The sequence below is a fragment of the Tachypleus tridentatus genome, chromosome 8, assembly GCF_004210375.1.
Source record: "Tachypleus tridentatus isolate NWPU-2018 chromosome 8, ASM421037v1, whole genome shotgun sequence".
Lineage (NCBI taxonomy): Eukaryota > Metazoa > Arthropoda > Merostomata > Xiphosura > Limulidae > Tachypleus > Tachypleus tridentatus.
In genome coordinates, this window is record NC_134832.1 from 129,472,954 (window position 1) to 129,490,178 (window position 17,225).

At 31.6% G+C, this 17,225-nt stretch overlaps 1 protein-coding gene across 1 annotated transcript in view; it reads right to left on the reverse strand.

Annotated features, from left to right (window-relative positions):
• Positions 1 to 17,225, reverse strand: part of LOC143223481 (PH-interacting protein-like) — a 102,596-nt gene that overhangs the window by 15,389 nt on the left and 69,982 nt on the right. The window contains exons 24-28 of the mRNA XM_076451524.1: positions 16,671 to 16,844; positions 13,076 to 13,349; positions 2,428 to 2,553; positions 1,705 to 1,879; positions 716 to 871 (exon numbers count right to left, since the gene is read on the reverse strand). Of these exons, the coding sequence (XP_076307639.1) occupies positions 716 to 871; positions 1,705 to 1,879; positions 2,428 to 2,553; positions 13,076 to 13,349; positions 16,671 to 16,844 (905 nt within the window). The remainder of the gene's footprint in view (positions 1 to 715; positions 872 to 1,704; positions 1,880 to 2,427; positions 2,554 to 13,075; positions 13,350 to 16,670; positions 16,845 to 17,225) is intronic.

Genomic DNA, 17,225 nt, shown 5'->3' on the forward strand with positions numbered 1-17,225 from the left:
TAATCTGAATAATAGATAATTAAGAGAAATTAAAAAAACAAAAATAGTCCAAAGTCTGGGATGCCTTCTACCATATATTACCCGCCTGTTTAAAATAAATCATTAATAAAATCTATGATAAACACTTTCCAAATAATACTTTCAAAAATATTTTAGATGTTAACTCTATTAGAATAATTTCACACTTTTTTTTTGTTTAATTTTCTAACTGCTAGTTAATATGTATTAAAAAAATTAATGGAAGACATGTTCAGCAAAAAGGATTCCAATAAACAATAAATGAAGCATTTCATTACTTCATTTAAAAAGATACAAACAGACTGCTTTAATAAAAGATTTCTTTAAATTTAGTGCTTCTTGGTGGTAGCTTCTAGCAGTAAAGTGTATGCAGAATATCAAGATGCCCTACTAAAGATCTATTTGTAGAGTTATACAGTAAAATACTTATGGTTTATAACTTCTCCTTGTTCATTAGATTTGATGTTAAAAATTACATATATATCAAAAGATTATGTGAAACAAATTTCAACAGTCTCATACAGTGAACTTGAGTGTTTCAAACATTAACAAAATAAAATAACAGTTAACTAATAATTAGCCAAGTTGCCAGTAAGTCATCAATATATGAGCATCTTTTAACTTACTACTTATACCTCTCTTATTTTGTCTTTCAAATAACATTTAAGCATTTTTTTTAAATATCCCACAAACTTACTGGATATTCTGACTGATCAACTGGCTGCCTGAAAGGAGTAGAATCTTCACATTCAAATATAAGTTCTAACAGCTCAAGACACTGTTGTTTCCAAGAGTTAGAAGTATATTCTCGAGACTGTAGTCGTTTTCGTTTGCTTGGTTTCTTTCCTAAACTCTAAAGAAATAAAATTCATAATATTTTCTGTTCTGGTGAAAATTGTAATTTTAAAGAGAAAACATTTCACTGTGAAAACTGTTCATTATTCCATATTCCAACCCTTAAATGAATAAGAAGATATAAGATAATTGAAAAATTTTAAAGGCACCAGTATCACATTATAAATGCAATAATTAATTGATTAAAATTACACTGCAATTAAAAACCAATAACCAGACCATTTTTTGAGGTGATGTCTACATTAGGTGCAGAATGTTCTGATCTGTACTGTTTCTAAGCCTGGTGACATGCCGAATAATGCAAGTTTCTTTAAATAAATGAAAAGTACATATTATCTGAAATAAAATCAAATAAGAATATTAGCATTTTGATAAATAGTAATTGTCTAATGATGTTCAATTGAAAAGAATTTAGCACCTTTAAGAATAACCTGAATCTAATATCTCAATAACATAAGCAGCATTTGGTCAAACAGAAACCAAGGTTAAATGATATTTTACTTTATGTTTCATATGTATGTTACATTTTCTAGTAAAAAATGTTGAAGTATAAGCATCTGGTTGAGCAAATACTCTAAGAACAAGGTAACTGACAAAGAAGTTGTGTTTTATAATATTAATGTATAAGGTAACTTTACAGTGTCTGTTTAGTTAAATATTATGCTAAAAATTGAACAAGTTACAATAATTAATAAATGTTTTCTTTCTTTAATGGTACATTTGCCTCTATGATATATTATGCTGTATTGTTTTTTGTTTGGTAAAAGATTCAGGACAGTTCATGTCAACTTAGGTCTGTTTTGTTATGACCGAGTTACATTCAATGCACACCTTTTTTCTCTTTCTTTGATCATTTACTTCTGCACTTTCATCTTCTTCTACTTCATCTTCAGCTTCACTGTCTGATACGGTGACATCAAGATCACTCTCTGAAAAGAACGTGTGCAACTGTTGCGTTTCCATTATTTTTTGATATAACTGCATGGGATCCACACAATCCGTAGTGCTGAAACAAACAAAGAAGGACCAGAATAATGTAAAAAAATGAAAGATTAATAACCAATTAAAAAAAGTAAAGACATTTATCATGGATAAAATAAAAAGATAAATACTCTGATACATCAGTTATCACATACGTTTTCTTTATCTGTTAAAAATTAAATAGAATTCAATAATTATATATCAAGAAAATGGGAAACTTTACAAAAACTTAATCTTGATTTTGAATTCTTTACATCTATTGAGATTACATAATGAGATTCACTGAAAACTTGGAAACAAGAATTATACACCAAATATTCTGATGCAACATTCTGGTGAAGAACAACTTGTACATTTAAACCATTAAATAATAATCAATACAATGTATGATTAAGTGCTTTAGCTAAAATAAAATTGAAATTTATATTACTTATACACACAATACAGAATTCTTTGTGCTCTTACAGGACAATTTAAATTTGTTTCCATTTTTTTTAAACATTATCTATTCAAAAATTAAGTAACCAATTATTTCAGCAACATATTTCAAAATGTACTAATACTAGTACTTACTTAATAAATTGAAGTAAAAGTTCTGTAACAATGCTAGCTTGTTTTACAATCTGACTACTTGGTTCATTGAACTTCCTGGCATTCCTCTCAATAAATGTCACATCAAATTTTACTGCTTCATGACGCCTAGAGAAAGGAAACTCAACATTAAAATGATTTTTGAGTAAGAAAGCCATGAATAGAAAAGTACTTATATAAAATTATAATAAAAGTTAACCTGGAGACAACCTAGGAAGGTCAAAATGTTCTCTGCTTATCAATAAAAGTGTTAGTATCCATACTTGACATTCTGAGATACAAATGTTATTTTGATTTTAATAATGGATTTTTCATAATTCAGATATACAACTTTTGAAAATTATATTCATTTTTTCTATCCAATAAGGATTTTTTTTACAAATCAGGAAGAAAAAAACTCTCACATGGATCAAATTATTATTTCATTTACCTGAATGAGCATTTTTTATTATTATGTTTGTCAACAAAATTACAAACAAACTGAAGAGAGGGGAAGAACATTGATGTCAAATGGATATGTATCTTCCTTCATCCTGATTCTGTTTGTGAAATCTCTCTTTTACTCTCAAAACTACATGTTATGATATTTCTTTTATGTATTGTATCTAGAGCATCTCATTTCAATGACCAATAGTAATCAGCCATAATGTTGATGTTCCACTTTTCCTGATACCTCCTCTCCACTTTCCTGATGTCTTCCTGAAATCTATTTTCCTGGCTCTTCACTGATGGCACCAATATTTTTAGAGAAAAGGTCAATATGTGAGCACAAGAAATGAACTTTCAAGCTCATATTACAACTCAACTCTTCAAATTTATAGAGCATGTTACTGACAATATTTTTGTAATTTGTGTCCTTGTTGTTTATTAAAAATTTGTCAATAACGTCCTTAAAGGTAAACCATGCTTCTTTTTCAACTTTCTTCATTGTTCTTTCCAAATGTTCATGCTAAGTCAAGTTCCTAAGCTGAGGCCAAAAACAAATCCCTTCTTTAAAAGCTTGGAATTACCCACATAGATACTTGAAAAAGTTGCCATCTTTGTCTAAGACCTTTAAAGCTACTTCATAAAGCCCAGTTTTATGTACAGTGGAAGTAATAGAACTTTCTCTGTGTCAGAGAAACTTTCACATTCAGTATTTTCAATCCTGGTATCAAGTTGATTCTATGTGGCCATTGCTTCTTTATCCAGTACTGATTTTATGCTTTGCTGTTCTATTCATACAAAAAAACATGGGAACTTTGTATACCAAGACTGTTGACCCAACATCATACAAAGAACTTTTAAGTTTCCACAAGGTAGCCAACCATGTTTTTTGTATTTAACCTTATTAAGAAGTAAGTTCAAGATTTTCATAGGCTTCCTTCAAGTGAACCAAATCAGCAGTAGGAACAGATACATATATGTTATCATTGTGAAGATGAACATGCCTGAGACTTCTTTTTAAGGAACCAATAAATAATCACCACTCACTTGGCCCACAGACTGCAGCTCCAAGCATTGGTATCAATCCAGCAGGACAGTTGCAATAAACCAGTGAAACATTTTGCAAAGAGTGTGGTACATGCTTTTTCTCATGACTTTTGTAAAATAATGTCCTTGGAGAAAGTTCTTAGCCCAAAATCTGGGCCCCAAAATTTCTAATGCATCCTTTAAAAGGCCTAAATCTCTCACCAAATCATTAAGTTCACCTTGTGTGAAAAGTTATAGTTCACCAGACATTTCAGGTTGAAAACAATCTCTATCATGATATCTAGTGACATCAGTTGAAACTGTATCAAGAGCCTGTGGTGGAATAGGTACAGGTACATCAGGTCCATGTGCAACAGGTCTTAAACTTACTGTGGAGCCTGGGATCTGTCTTAGTCCCTAAGTTTTATTGCAAAATATGAGTAATTCACTTTTTTGATGAATTCTGTAATGTTTTTTCTTTGTTTCTTTAAAACAAATTTACCATAAATATAACAGAATACATTTAGGTCATTTGAACAACCTCTTTTTGATATAACAACAAATAACTAATGTTGAAAAGAAAAACATAATGTCAAAGTGCACACTAAAGCAAATGCTATCCAGAAATGACAAATCATGTAGTCTGTTAACAGTTTATATATTACTGGTGTGTTTTTTGTGGGTTCTATAACAATAAATAAGACTCTTACGTCACATCTGATCTAAATAAATCTATAACCGGTGGTTGTCAACAATTTAAAATAACAAAATGTGACCCAATTTCCAAGAAAATAATTCACTTATGTAAAAGTACATTTGACGTTTTGTGAAAAATCTGTAAATAACAAGAAAAAAAATGGATATTTTCTGATTCAGTGTACAGAATATGCTGTAAAACATGTAAAAATTTTAAACCAATAAAACCATTGCAGGCCTGTGTAATCAATTGCCTCGACCTTACCATAAGTACTTATTAAATAGCCTTCCTACATGTACTATATATGTTCGATAAAAAAATTCCCTCAAAATCTAATTTAATTATGAAATATGAGAACAATGCCACAATTAAAATTCATTAACTGTCAAAACAGTTGTAGCATATTAAAGTTTAACAGTATCGTTCAATGTCTTTCAGCAGATATTACACCATTGTAAATATTCACGGTCTTAATACTAACCTCCCTCCGTTTATCCTACAATATCTATTAAAAACACCATCATTAATAGTAATGTTTCATTATAAAAGAAGAAAAAGCTTTCAAAATGCCAAATGAAACACAAATATGCAAACAATGCCTTAAACTGAATAACTACCATGGTATGTGATGTAGACTAGTAAAAGTCCCATGCTAATGTTCATTGAAGAACAATTAAGCAATGAGTTCTTGACCACAACATGTCAGCCATGTTAAATAATGGAAATAATGCCAGCAGGAAATCAAAGTTTAAATCCAAAAACTGTTTTTTTTAAAGAGAATTTTACACACAAGTAATAAGATTTAAAATAAATCACTAAAATTAAACATTTCAGATCACATTTAAGGCTAATTATGTAAAACATTCAGAAACAGAAACAACTAATATTGTTAAAAGGAACTGGGTAAATAATAAATTTATAATAGTAATATACGTAAAAAAGGGTTAACTATAAAGAACCATTTTTAACATGTGTAACATATGTTTAACTCATGTATTTATTAATATTAAATTGTATGTCATAAGAAATTTACCCATAGTGATAACAACTACTCAATTCTAAGAATTAGCCACTAAGGGGCTACAATATTCAAAGATATGTATAGACAAAAAATTCAACCTGGAAATTATAACAGAAAGAATATAAAAATAAACATATTTACACATGGACAAATGTTTCCATAAAAACAGCCCCCATAAAAAAAACACAAAGTTATTATACACAGTCTGTTTGAAAACATTTCAGAAAACAATCCTACAAAATATAAAATTATGTCAAATGACAAACTGATCAAACAGAATAGCAAAAAACAAACAAAAAAACATTACAAAAAACACGTAGATTAGTAGTGAAAATCCTTAACTAAATGCAAACAATAAAAAATGTGAAAAACAGAAACGTATCAACAGTAAGAGAAACTAAAAAAGGCATAAAAAACTAAAAAACTATACAGCATAAAATTATCACATTATTTTAAATACGACTACAGATGGGTAGGAAAGAAATACACAAAAATTCAAATTATAAAATGTTCATGTAAAATAAAAACATACGTGATTAAAATGTTACACAAGTAAGCACAACAAAAGGGTAACCTGAAAATAAACATATTCTAAAACACAGCAAAATGTCCAAAAAAAAACTAAAACCTTTTTATTTACAACCTATGTTTCAAAATATTTACAGAACACTAAAAACAAGAAAAACACAACATATCTCAATAGTTATATAAACCTAATATTTGTTAAAATTGATAAAAAACCAAAAACAAGTGTCTATGCACACACACACACACACACACATATATATATATATATATATATAAAATTTTAGAAACCTGATGTTTTGTATGCACAACGGCTTACAAAACAGGAAATGAAAAACTGAAACTACCTAACAAAATTTTTATTGAAGTTTTCAAACTTATGATATCTCAAAACAACTGTAGTTCATATATTAAAACTTTAATAAGTATAACAGAAGTGTTATAACGCACAGTATTACTGTGAACATGTTGCTATACAAAATAGTGCAATTCTATCTGTGGGAGAGTTAGAAAAATGGGTATAAAAACAAACATAAAAAGAATAACATTTTTCAGTTTGCTGGAAGACATAACCATCCCAAATAAACAACAAATACAAAATACTACTTTTTTAAACCATAACTAAACACTTTCACAATCCTGAAAATAACACATACACACATCAATGAAAAACTATTATTGCAATTCAAACAACAACTATTCACACATTGTCCAAAGAAATACAAAAAAAAAATATTACAAGTGATATAATTCTTGGGGAGAGAATAACATGGAAGTTGCAAGTTTTTCTCCAAGTACTTCTCTCAAACATGCAAAACTTACTAACAAACAAATATTGTTTACAAATATCATGTTATTAAAAATGCACAAAAATATTTTCATTTAGCAAATATCAACTACAAAGAATATTTGAGAATCAAAAAAGAACAAAATAATCCAACAAATGGCATAAAAATAAGATATGTTCAGTTAAATTCTTGATTACAGCCAAACAGCAAAATTAGCAATTAAAAAAACAACTTAGAAAACAAAAGGACTGAAGTATTACTGTGCATACCACTGCCTATTAGGAGTCCATGACAGTAGCAAAATCAAAATGTAACAAATCAATGTTGAACATTTAAGTAAACATTAAATTCTTCTTCAATCACTCGTGCCTGTACATGACATCATTCCAATAACTACTTAGAAAGGGGGAGCACACTAGTTTTTCCTTAGGGTCCAGGATGGCTGTTGGTAGCCCTGCTAGTATGGAAGTTTAGCTAGTTCTAGCAATTACTTGATAACATTATTAAAAATTAAAGAAACCTCATGACTTAAGCATTACTTCTTCAAACTTCTACTAACTAGTTTAAAGAAAGGTCAAGATTTGAGCAATACTTTTACAGCAGTTCATACCAACTAAAAGAAAGTTCAAAACCTGAGTACTACTCTTGCAGCAATTTATGCCAACTAGTTCAAAGAAACTTCAAAACCTAAGCACTACTCTTGTACTAACAAGAAAGGCCTCAGCTATGTGACATGCCGGATCCCACCTGGCACAACCGTTTTGGCCATCAACTAACAGCTGACTCAGAACTGGCATGGACAGGGGGAATCTGACTGTCTAATTAAAACAAAGCAATGCAATGGCTGTTGGATGGTGCTGAGGTAATATGATTTCTGCCCAGTGCTTTGAATGTCAAAGTGAAGAAATTCATCCAAGTACAAGTAAGTGGCAGGAGTAATTATGACTCTCTTTAGGTAGCCAAATGCCTTGTCACATTTTTAGTGATGTGCATGAATGGATTAACAAGATTCCCACTGTCCCTTCCTACTATCTAGTGAAACCACAGCCACGGGAACAGGCTTGGAGAAATAAATTCTATTCTCCAACCGTTTACTCACACTTGGTTGAATTTCTTCACTTTGACATTCAGAGCACTGGGCAGAAATCACATTGTGTTAGCACTGTCCAATGGCCATCACTAATTTAGAGAAAGTTCAAAAATTGAGTACTACTATTACAGCAACCCATGCCAACTAGTTTAAAGAAAGTTCAAAACCTGAACACTACTCTTGTACTTACCCATGCCAATTAGTTTAAAGAAAGTTCAAAACCTGAACACTACTCTTGTACTTACCCACGCCAATTAGTTTAAAAGATCAAACTAATAGTCATCTCAAAATCAGTAATGAGTACAGAAACAACATTTTAATTTTGCTTGAGTTTGGTTAATTGTATCTTATTAGATATTTTTCTCATTATGTTTTTCTAGTCTCTAAACATCAATTAATTTCCAAGTCTTGAATGTTCCTCTGTTTGCCATTACACTGCTGTGACATGCTTCTGTTAAGTTACTAAGTGTCATCAACAAAGTTCACTTTAATTCGATCACTGATTGCCAAATGTCATAACATATTCAGATTGTACAAGGAATAGTACTTTAAGTTAATTTTTGCACATAAAAAGAATGATGAAAAGTACAGATATTAGATATAAAGCTTTCTTGTAGGCTGTTATTAGTTATACAGTAAGTATTAATTTTCAGAATAAACACTGGTATTATAGCATCTTTTATTCTAAGGTAAATGTTTAGCACTAAAATCAAATTGAAAAAATCCATTCTCAATTAAAGTTATTATATTCCCATACTGAAAATACATTTCTGATAGGTACTTACCTCCACTCAAGGGTATGGCTATTTTCATTCAGTGCTGTCCTCTATATGCTAAAACTTGTACACATGCCACAAGCCTTGAACTCCCACATAACCCACAATCAATGTGGTTAAACTGCACATCACATGTAAATCACTATGTGTCAACCCCCCACCAGTTAGAGTGCTACTCAACTTCCTGATGCATATGACTCCCACTAATCAATTCTACTGAACTATCACTTTGAGATTAAACAGAAAGGAAAAGAACCATTTTGCAGTGGGGAGGAAGGTTGAGAAGTGTAAAGAGGTAAGTACCTATCAGAAATATATATGGGAAAATAATAACTTCCGATATGGTACACTGCCTCTTCTCACACATATATAGCTGGAATGCTATATATGGAAGAGCTAGTGTGAATGATATAAAACAAGTATCCTTCAAAATGTCTAAAGAACACTTATGAAGTGTAATCCTTATTGAAAAATGAACACACAGGGGAGACCACACCCCTTTTCTACCAGCTATACTCTTTACCCAATGTGGAAATAAGTGTCACATACATGGGCAAAAGTTGAAACAGCATAAACAAACAGGAGAATCAATTGTTTGGTTTGGAATCTGAATCACAGTGAAGAATGACTGTAGAAGAACCAGACAAGAATGCGAGTAAAGCTAAAATGGAAGTGCTCCATGGTGTACAGTGGCTAAGGTATGATAGACTGTACATGGCCAGTCAACTCTAGTCCAAAACCAAACAGTATTGGGAGTAGAACTTCTGACCAGTGGTAGGATGAAGCTCCATACAGTCTTCACCTTATGTTAAGTAGTATGGGAGAATATACTGTGCAAATCAATCTATGAAATAAGCACAAACCAACTATGTATTTTCAAACATAACATCTGAATCATTGTAGGAAAAAATGTGCCCACATGGCAGAATACATCCAACTTATACTGGCACCTCACTGCACAAAATTAGGTTCAGGCAGTTAAAAGACCTTGTAATGCACAAGATGAAGAACCATCATCTTGATCAACATCATCCTCCAGATAAAACTGCACAGAAATCAGACCACAATGCCACCCTTTTAGTCCCAATTGAATGAACTGATGATCTCAACTCATAAGTGTAGAAGAGAAAAAGTCACTTAAAGATGAACAGAGACAGTGAATGAAAAAGGAGTCAATGAAAGCAGCAGGACAATAAAGAGTACATACTGGACAAAAGTCTGTTTGAAACAGACAAGGAATAAAGGTGGGAAAGGGCTGGAAGAGAAAATGAAGAAAAAATGACTCTTACAAGTTACCAAATATTTGAGGTAAAATACACCTGGAAGAATCACATGGTGAATAAGTCAAAGAGTCTGAGAAGAATGTAAATTTAACCAGTTGATCCAATTCTGACTGTGAAAATCCACTGCCAGGATTTGAAAATGATAAACTGAAGACCAAAAGAAAAAAAGGCAGTAACTTTGTGTTGGAGTAAAGTGGCAAAAGGATCCAGATGAAGATAACTTCACTAGCTGAATAGCTGCCTGAAAACCTGAGGGCTGAGAAACTGCTCCATGAGATAAACATGGTCAGGTCTTGAAGAATGATACACCTGAAAGAAAAACACCCAGAACATGACACAAGATTTACCTGTAGTACTTGGACCAAATAAAAAGGTCCTATGTTCAACCCCAAAGGGAAGAGTAATGGGTGACCCTATAGTGATTGAAATAGGTCACAACAGTGGAATTGTTGGAATGGAGCATGATGTGTTGATACTGTAACAGTGGAAAAAAATAAATGAAGCATGTCGTACCACCATAAACTCCAAGATGTTGAAATGGTAAGACATTATGATGTGATACCACTACCCAGAAGCCTTTTGCTGAAGAATCAACACTACAACTTTGGAGAGAAGCAACTGTGATTCAATGTATATCTAGAAGAGGTGGAGAAAGCAACACTCCCTTCATTGTATTGTCCATGTTCAACCACCAATGCAGAAAGTTGGTAAGGAAAGAAGTTGAACAGTCTGAGGGGTCCTGAATAAGGTTCCATGGGCCATACAGAGACATCTAAAGACAATACATGTGTACCCAACCCAAAGGAATAAGGGTTTCCATAGAAGCCCAAGTCTTTCAAAGCAACAGAATCTTTTGTGCAGAAATTGAGGAAGCAGTAAATGCATGAAAAACTGAAAGCACTAGTGAATGGAAAATTGGAGAACTATGAGCCTGAATGACCAGAGTGTCAAAAAATACATCCAAGTGGATAAGCTAGTACACTGACATAAAGAAACTTCAACAAGTGTAGAATCCAACCACTATAAACTGCTACTGTTAGCAGTAGATGTGTGTGTGTGTGTGTGTGTGTATGGTAAGAAAACTCCAGCTTTGAATAAGCTAAAAGGAGCTAGTTATCCATGTAATGGTGTAAACACAACCCTCAAGCAAGCAGAAATTGGGCAAAAACCATGACCACCCAATAAAATATATATGATTCTGATGCAAATCTGAAAGACCAGGCACGAAACCGATACACAACCCCATAGTGGACAAACCAATGACAGCATCTGAACTGATGAGAATTATGAATATAGGCATTCAAGATGTTTACACTGGTTATCTGTATTTTGGAGAAAAAAACATTAGTGTAATAAAAGACTCCATGAGAAATTGAGGATGAACCAAAAATTTGTTGAGGAAGAACAGATGGATTACAAAACAAAAAACCTGGAGTGAAATACCAGAGAAGGTTGGTTGACAGGCTTAATGATAGCTCTCCATGATAGAAGGGTCAGCACAACCATAGATTGTAGATTCAGACATGTAGCTGAAACCTGAGTTAATAGGAGTGAAATAAGTACAGAAGACAAAGGATGAAAAATTCTTTTGACAAAACTCAGATAACATGAGAACAAAGCTAGTCAAATGTGAACCCACTTGACTGGAAAATATCTGAAAATCACTGGGATCGCTGATGACAATGAACCTTTGAGACACACAGCAAAATTTTGAAGTTCTAGTAGAAGGTGGAACTAGTGATGGATGAGAGATTGCAAAATGAGATACAGTTATGGTATCAGAATGAGAAAAATGAGTAACCAAAAACTAATGGATCAAATGTGGACTCCAAAAACAAGCCAATGGGGAAAAAAGGTCATTCAGAAATCACAAAGATAAGGGGAAGGTAGATGAAACTGTGAAAAGACAGCATCATTCCCAATACAATCCTCACAACATACAAAACTAACTGTAGCAAAGAAATAAATCAAGTCACTAATTCAGACATATAAAAAAATAAAACAACATGTGAAAAGAGCACAATGGAAAAACATCAACACTCAATAACTGTCTTGTGAAAAGTTACAGTTTGATAGAAATGAACTGCAGGAGTCATGCATCAGGAGGGTGTGTTATACTCCTATTGGTGGAGGTTTGTCACATGGTGATTTATGTGCAAGATGCAGTTGAACCACATTGATTGTGGGATACGTGGGAGTTCAAGGCTTGTAGCATGTGAACAAATTGTTTCATCTAGAGGGCATCACTGAATGAGACTAGCCATACATGTGAGTGGAGATAATGTGTCACATCAGAATTCAATATATACATTTATATAAATAATAAAATTACAATATCTTATTTGAAAGTTTCCTAAGGCTAACTTTAAACTACCAAGTTTACTTGTAAATTAATTATACTTCCTAGGTGCCATATTAGAAATCCTTGACATTTTCTATAGTCACTTATTTCATCACTTTTTTTTTTTTAAAGTTTCATCAACTTTAAAAATATCTTTATGCTTTACATAGTATAACTTTTTATGTAAGATGATGGTAGTATATGATTTTAATGTTTTACATTATATCTCTCGCTATCCAATCCTCTACATAAAATGACAAGCTCTTCTTCCAATCTGAGTATTACAGCTGGCACATATGGTTGACATATAATAATAATACATGCTTATTTACTTTCACTCAGAAGTTTTGTTAATAATTGCATCAATATGGTTTTGGCTCAGTTCCTTACAACACTTCAGTTGTAACTAATATTTATCAATTTTTGCATATGTATTTTCCAAAGAATATTTGTGGGTTTGAACATGCCCTGTCTTATGTTTTAAACCTTAGGAAAGAATTGTTCAACTTCAGAAGATAATTTGCCACCCTGAAAATTTTCATAGTTAAATTATAATTATATCACATTCTATGCAGTTACTTCAGTTTTACTTGACATAGGCCTTCTATTTCAACACTTAACTACAAGATTGTAACTTATTTATGAACTCATTACTACCTGTAGAAATGATTTTCCAATCTGGCTTTAATGGTACTGAGGTCAACTGGATACTCCACAACAAGTGCATAGTCAGGGTAAAGATTCAAGTCTACAGGTACAATGAATGGCTCTGCAATAGCTAATTCCATAATTTGCTCAAGACCTCGTGCTAACCTGTTGCACTCTTCTTCTTGTCCACATTTAGGCCATTCAGATGGTTTGGGAGAATATCTAGCACTGATCTGTTCTTTCTCAGCAACATTCATATTTTGCCTTTGTCTGTCACGTAGCCCTATAAATCCAAGTAAAACATTTGAATACACTTCTGATGAGAATAAAAAAACTATGTCTGATTTATTTCGACATCAAAAATTAACACACTATATTGATTCATGTCTAAGTTACAGAGGCATGTTGATACAGATAATAGCTACTTCATCATCTTCAAAAAACAAAATATTGCTCCAAACTACTTTGTAAGACATTTGTACTTTCAGATAAAATTTTCAAGAGTATACTAAAATGATAAAAAAAAAATATTACAGCAATAAATATTATTTTTACCCCAATATCACAAATAGCTTTTGAACAGTTTTGAAGCCACATGCTAATATTTATTGAGCCCTTGAATAGTTGGTAGGTACCAGCAGATTGCAGTTAGCTAATGTTACACCTCTTTTTGAGGGAGATGATCACAATTGTCTATGTAATTACAGATTTATTAGTCTTACTACAATAGTAGGAAAAGTTTTGGAAAGTCTGATAAAAGATGCTTTGCAAAGTCATTTAACAAAGCCTAAAATTTTGTTGGATAGTCAGCATGGTTTCACTAACGAAAAATTAGGAGTTACAACTTATGTAGATGAGTGTGCATGTGTGGATTTGGAGTATCAGGATTTTCAGGAGACATTTATCAAGGTATCATATAAAAGGCTTTTTAAAAAATTATCAGTATAGGTTTGGGAGTATAGCTTTGATGACTGGACATAAAAACTAGAGGGTTTTTATACATCAAATTCAGTGAAGTTGGATTAATGTCACAAGTGGGGTGGAACAAAGGGCTCTTCTTTATTTATATCAATGAAACAGATGAAGGAATGTTCAATAAAGTTTTTAAATTTATTGATGATATTAAAGTTTTGGGTGTTACTGGCTGTGATGAGGATGTTGCTGCTACTTCACAAAAGGATCTGACAAGTTGAACAAGTAAATTGCAGATGAGTTTTAAGTATAATAAATAAAATGACTTATAACTTTTTAACAGTGTTAGAAGAAATAGATTTTGGCATTCTGGCTGATCAACCTTTAAGCCATCCAAGAACGGTAAAGCAAGAATATTAGGTTATACCTACAGAAACATTGAATATAAGTCTAAAGAGATTAAAACTTCATTGTAAATGTCATTGGTTAAGTTTCATAGTGCTTAGTTTTGGGCTTGCTACATTATAAAGTAAATTTAATTGTTGGAAAGGGTTCAGAGGAAGGTTACTAGTATGATAGCTAGGATGGAAAAAATGTCATACAAGGATTGTTTAAGATCCCTAAACTTGTGTTCTCTTGTCAAAAGATGAGTTAGAGGACTCTAAGATTGTTAAGAGAACTGATAGTGTTGATTCATTATCTTTTTAATTTTTTTATATTTAATGGCAAGAATCATAAGACTATGAAATGCAGATACAGATATTGGCATAGTAAGAGTAATCTTCAGCTAAGAGTTCTATTTTTTAAGAGGGTGGTTGGCCTTTGGAATGGTTTGCTTTTGGATATGGATGGTAGATGCAGTTAATTAAGGGAGCTTAAGATACAGTTTGATACATATTTGAATGATAAGGGCTGGCTTTGAGGTTTTTTTTTTTTTTTTTCAGTGTTTAGATAAGTAGATAGCATGGCCTATGTGGGTCAAAAGATGTTATGTTTCAGTGTTATGTTGTCACACTTTGCATATTTCTTTGGATAGCTACTAGAACTTTCTAAATGAATACCATGTTGTTGTTGTTTTTTTAATGTAAAGACTTTTATGTGTTATTTTCTCTAGCCTAAGGCTAACTGTAGCTAAATCATCAATGTACACAGATGTAAAATGTTGAAAATCTGACCTATATAAAAGCCAGCATGCATTGCATCACTTCACACCTGATTTCTTGAAATGGGAGAAGATGTAAATGCCAAGATGTATTTATCTAGATTGAGTAGTTCAATTACTGTTTGCCCATCACAATTTTGGTGGTGCATGGGAGCTGGGAGGAGAAAGGAGAGTGCCTTGAAACCTTGTAAGTGTAGTGAATATTGGTATAATAAGCCTAAAGTAAAGACATGATGTGGGATCACCTAGCCTAGAACCAAGTGCATAAAAGTTATTATGAAAGTTAAAAAAATATGAATTCAATTTAAACTGTTTCTAAATTAAGCTATCTATTTTCTGTTGTATCACCAAGATTTTAATGAAAACAACCCTCTTTAATGAATGGAAACCAAATTAAGAAATGAAACATTTTTCCAGTTTTGTTGTCTACACATTTCATTTTATACTTTCAGTACATAGACTAACAAGAATATTAGGTTACAACTTTGTTGCTAACCAGTGTGACATAATGTAGCATTATCAAACATATTGGATTTTCTATATATTAGAAGTTGTTATTCTGATTTTTACCAATGATCATTTTATGAATACACCACAAGTTTATCTTGACTGGTTCACAAAGGAACTTATGAATGTTTGACTGCAGTTTTTTGCCTCTTTGTTGGTCAGATGGATTTTGCAAAATTTATTTATTTCAATTAGCTACATAATGTGAAGTGAGAGTATTCTATGGCACAGGGATGGTGGTGCTTTTGATGAGCTGTATATGCTAGTTATGAAATAAAATCAACAATATCTTTTTTCTTTTCCTTTGAATGAATTGTTACCATTTTTTAATTCTACTATCTTTATTATTTCAACTGTTTACCTTTTCACATGTATTTTTGTTACTTTAATAGTTTTATTGACTGGATTGTACAATGTTCAGTTTTTTATGTATAAAGGGTGACACATAATGTTAGCAAATTTCCACATATTTACGTGCAGCTTTGGAGTTGTGCACTCATATTTACCTGAAGCTAATTTTCTTTTTCTAAGACTTTGTTAGCAGAGAAAACTCCTTTATCTTTAAAATTTACATTTTAAAACATAAAATACATAAATCACTAAAATAGAACTTAACAACTACAATTTAACAGGTTTTTCTAACTAAGTTATGTAAGCAAAAACAAAACAACAACAAACAAACTTATTAAATAGCATGAGCATCAACTTGCATATCAACATGCAACTTATCAAATCCTTTGCTAGTCTAACACACATTAGTACCAATTTAAAAAAGGACCACATAAAGCTTGAAACTGAAAATAAGTTCATTTTACTGATTTTAAACATATGCATCAAATAAAAAGATATGGTTTGGAAACTATCTTCAAATTTAAAAATAGATAAGCAATTTTTTTTTAAGATGAAGATTTGGTGATAAAAAAATTACATTCAAAAGGTCAATAAAATTTTTGTACCACATACTTCAACTATTTTGAATTGTTAGAACACATATTTTAGAACTTTCTATCAAGGAATGCTTACCATTATGAATCAGAGGTTCTAAATCCCAAGGGCTCATCCTCTCCATTTCTTGATTGTCCAATTTGACAAAAAAACACTGAAACATGCAATCTGGATACTCTTCTTGTAAAGGTTCTTGGTGATCAATTGTTCCAGGTTGCCAAGTATTATTTTTTATACATCTGAAGCGATCTCCTGAGGGAAAAAAAAACATAAATATAAAAGTAAAATGTTGATGTTTTTCAAAAACTCTTTATTATAAAAGAACAGTGTTTAGTTTTTACTGTGCAAATTATACAAAAACACACTCAAGACATATAAAAAAATTCTGTGTAAAAATATCAATCATTCAAGCAGAGGATGGTTGAAACTTTAATTATTAATGTTTTTTTTTATCAATATAATAATGTTATCCAATGTTAGCTTTCTGATAAATAAAGATCTGGAATAGTGGATATGTTATAGTTCCCCAGAAATAAAAATGTTGAGTATTTTTTAAGCCAAAAAGTGGGTTCAGAGCAGGTGAGTAAAAATTTAGTTCTTGTAATCACTTTTTCTTTGTTTGCCACTACCAAA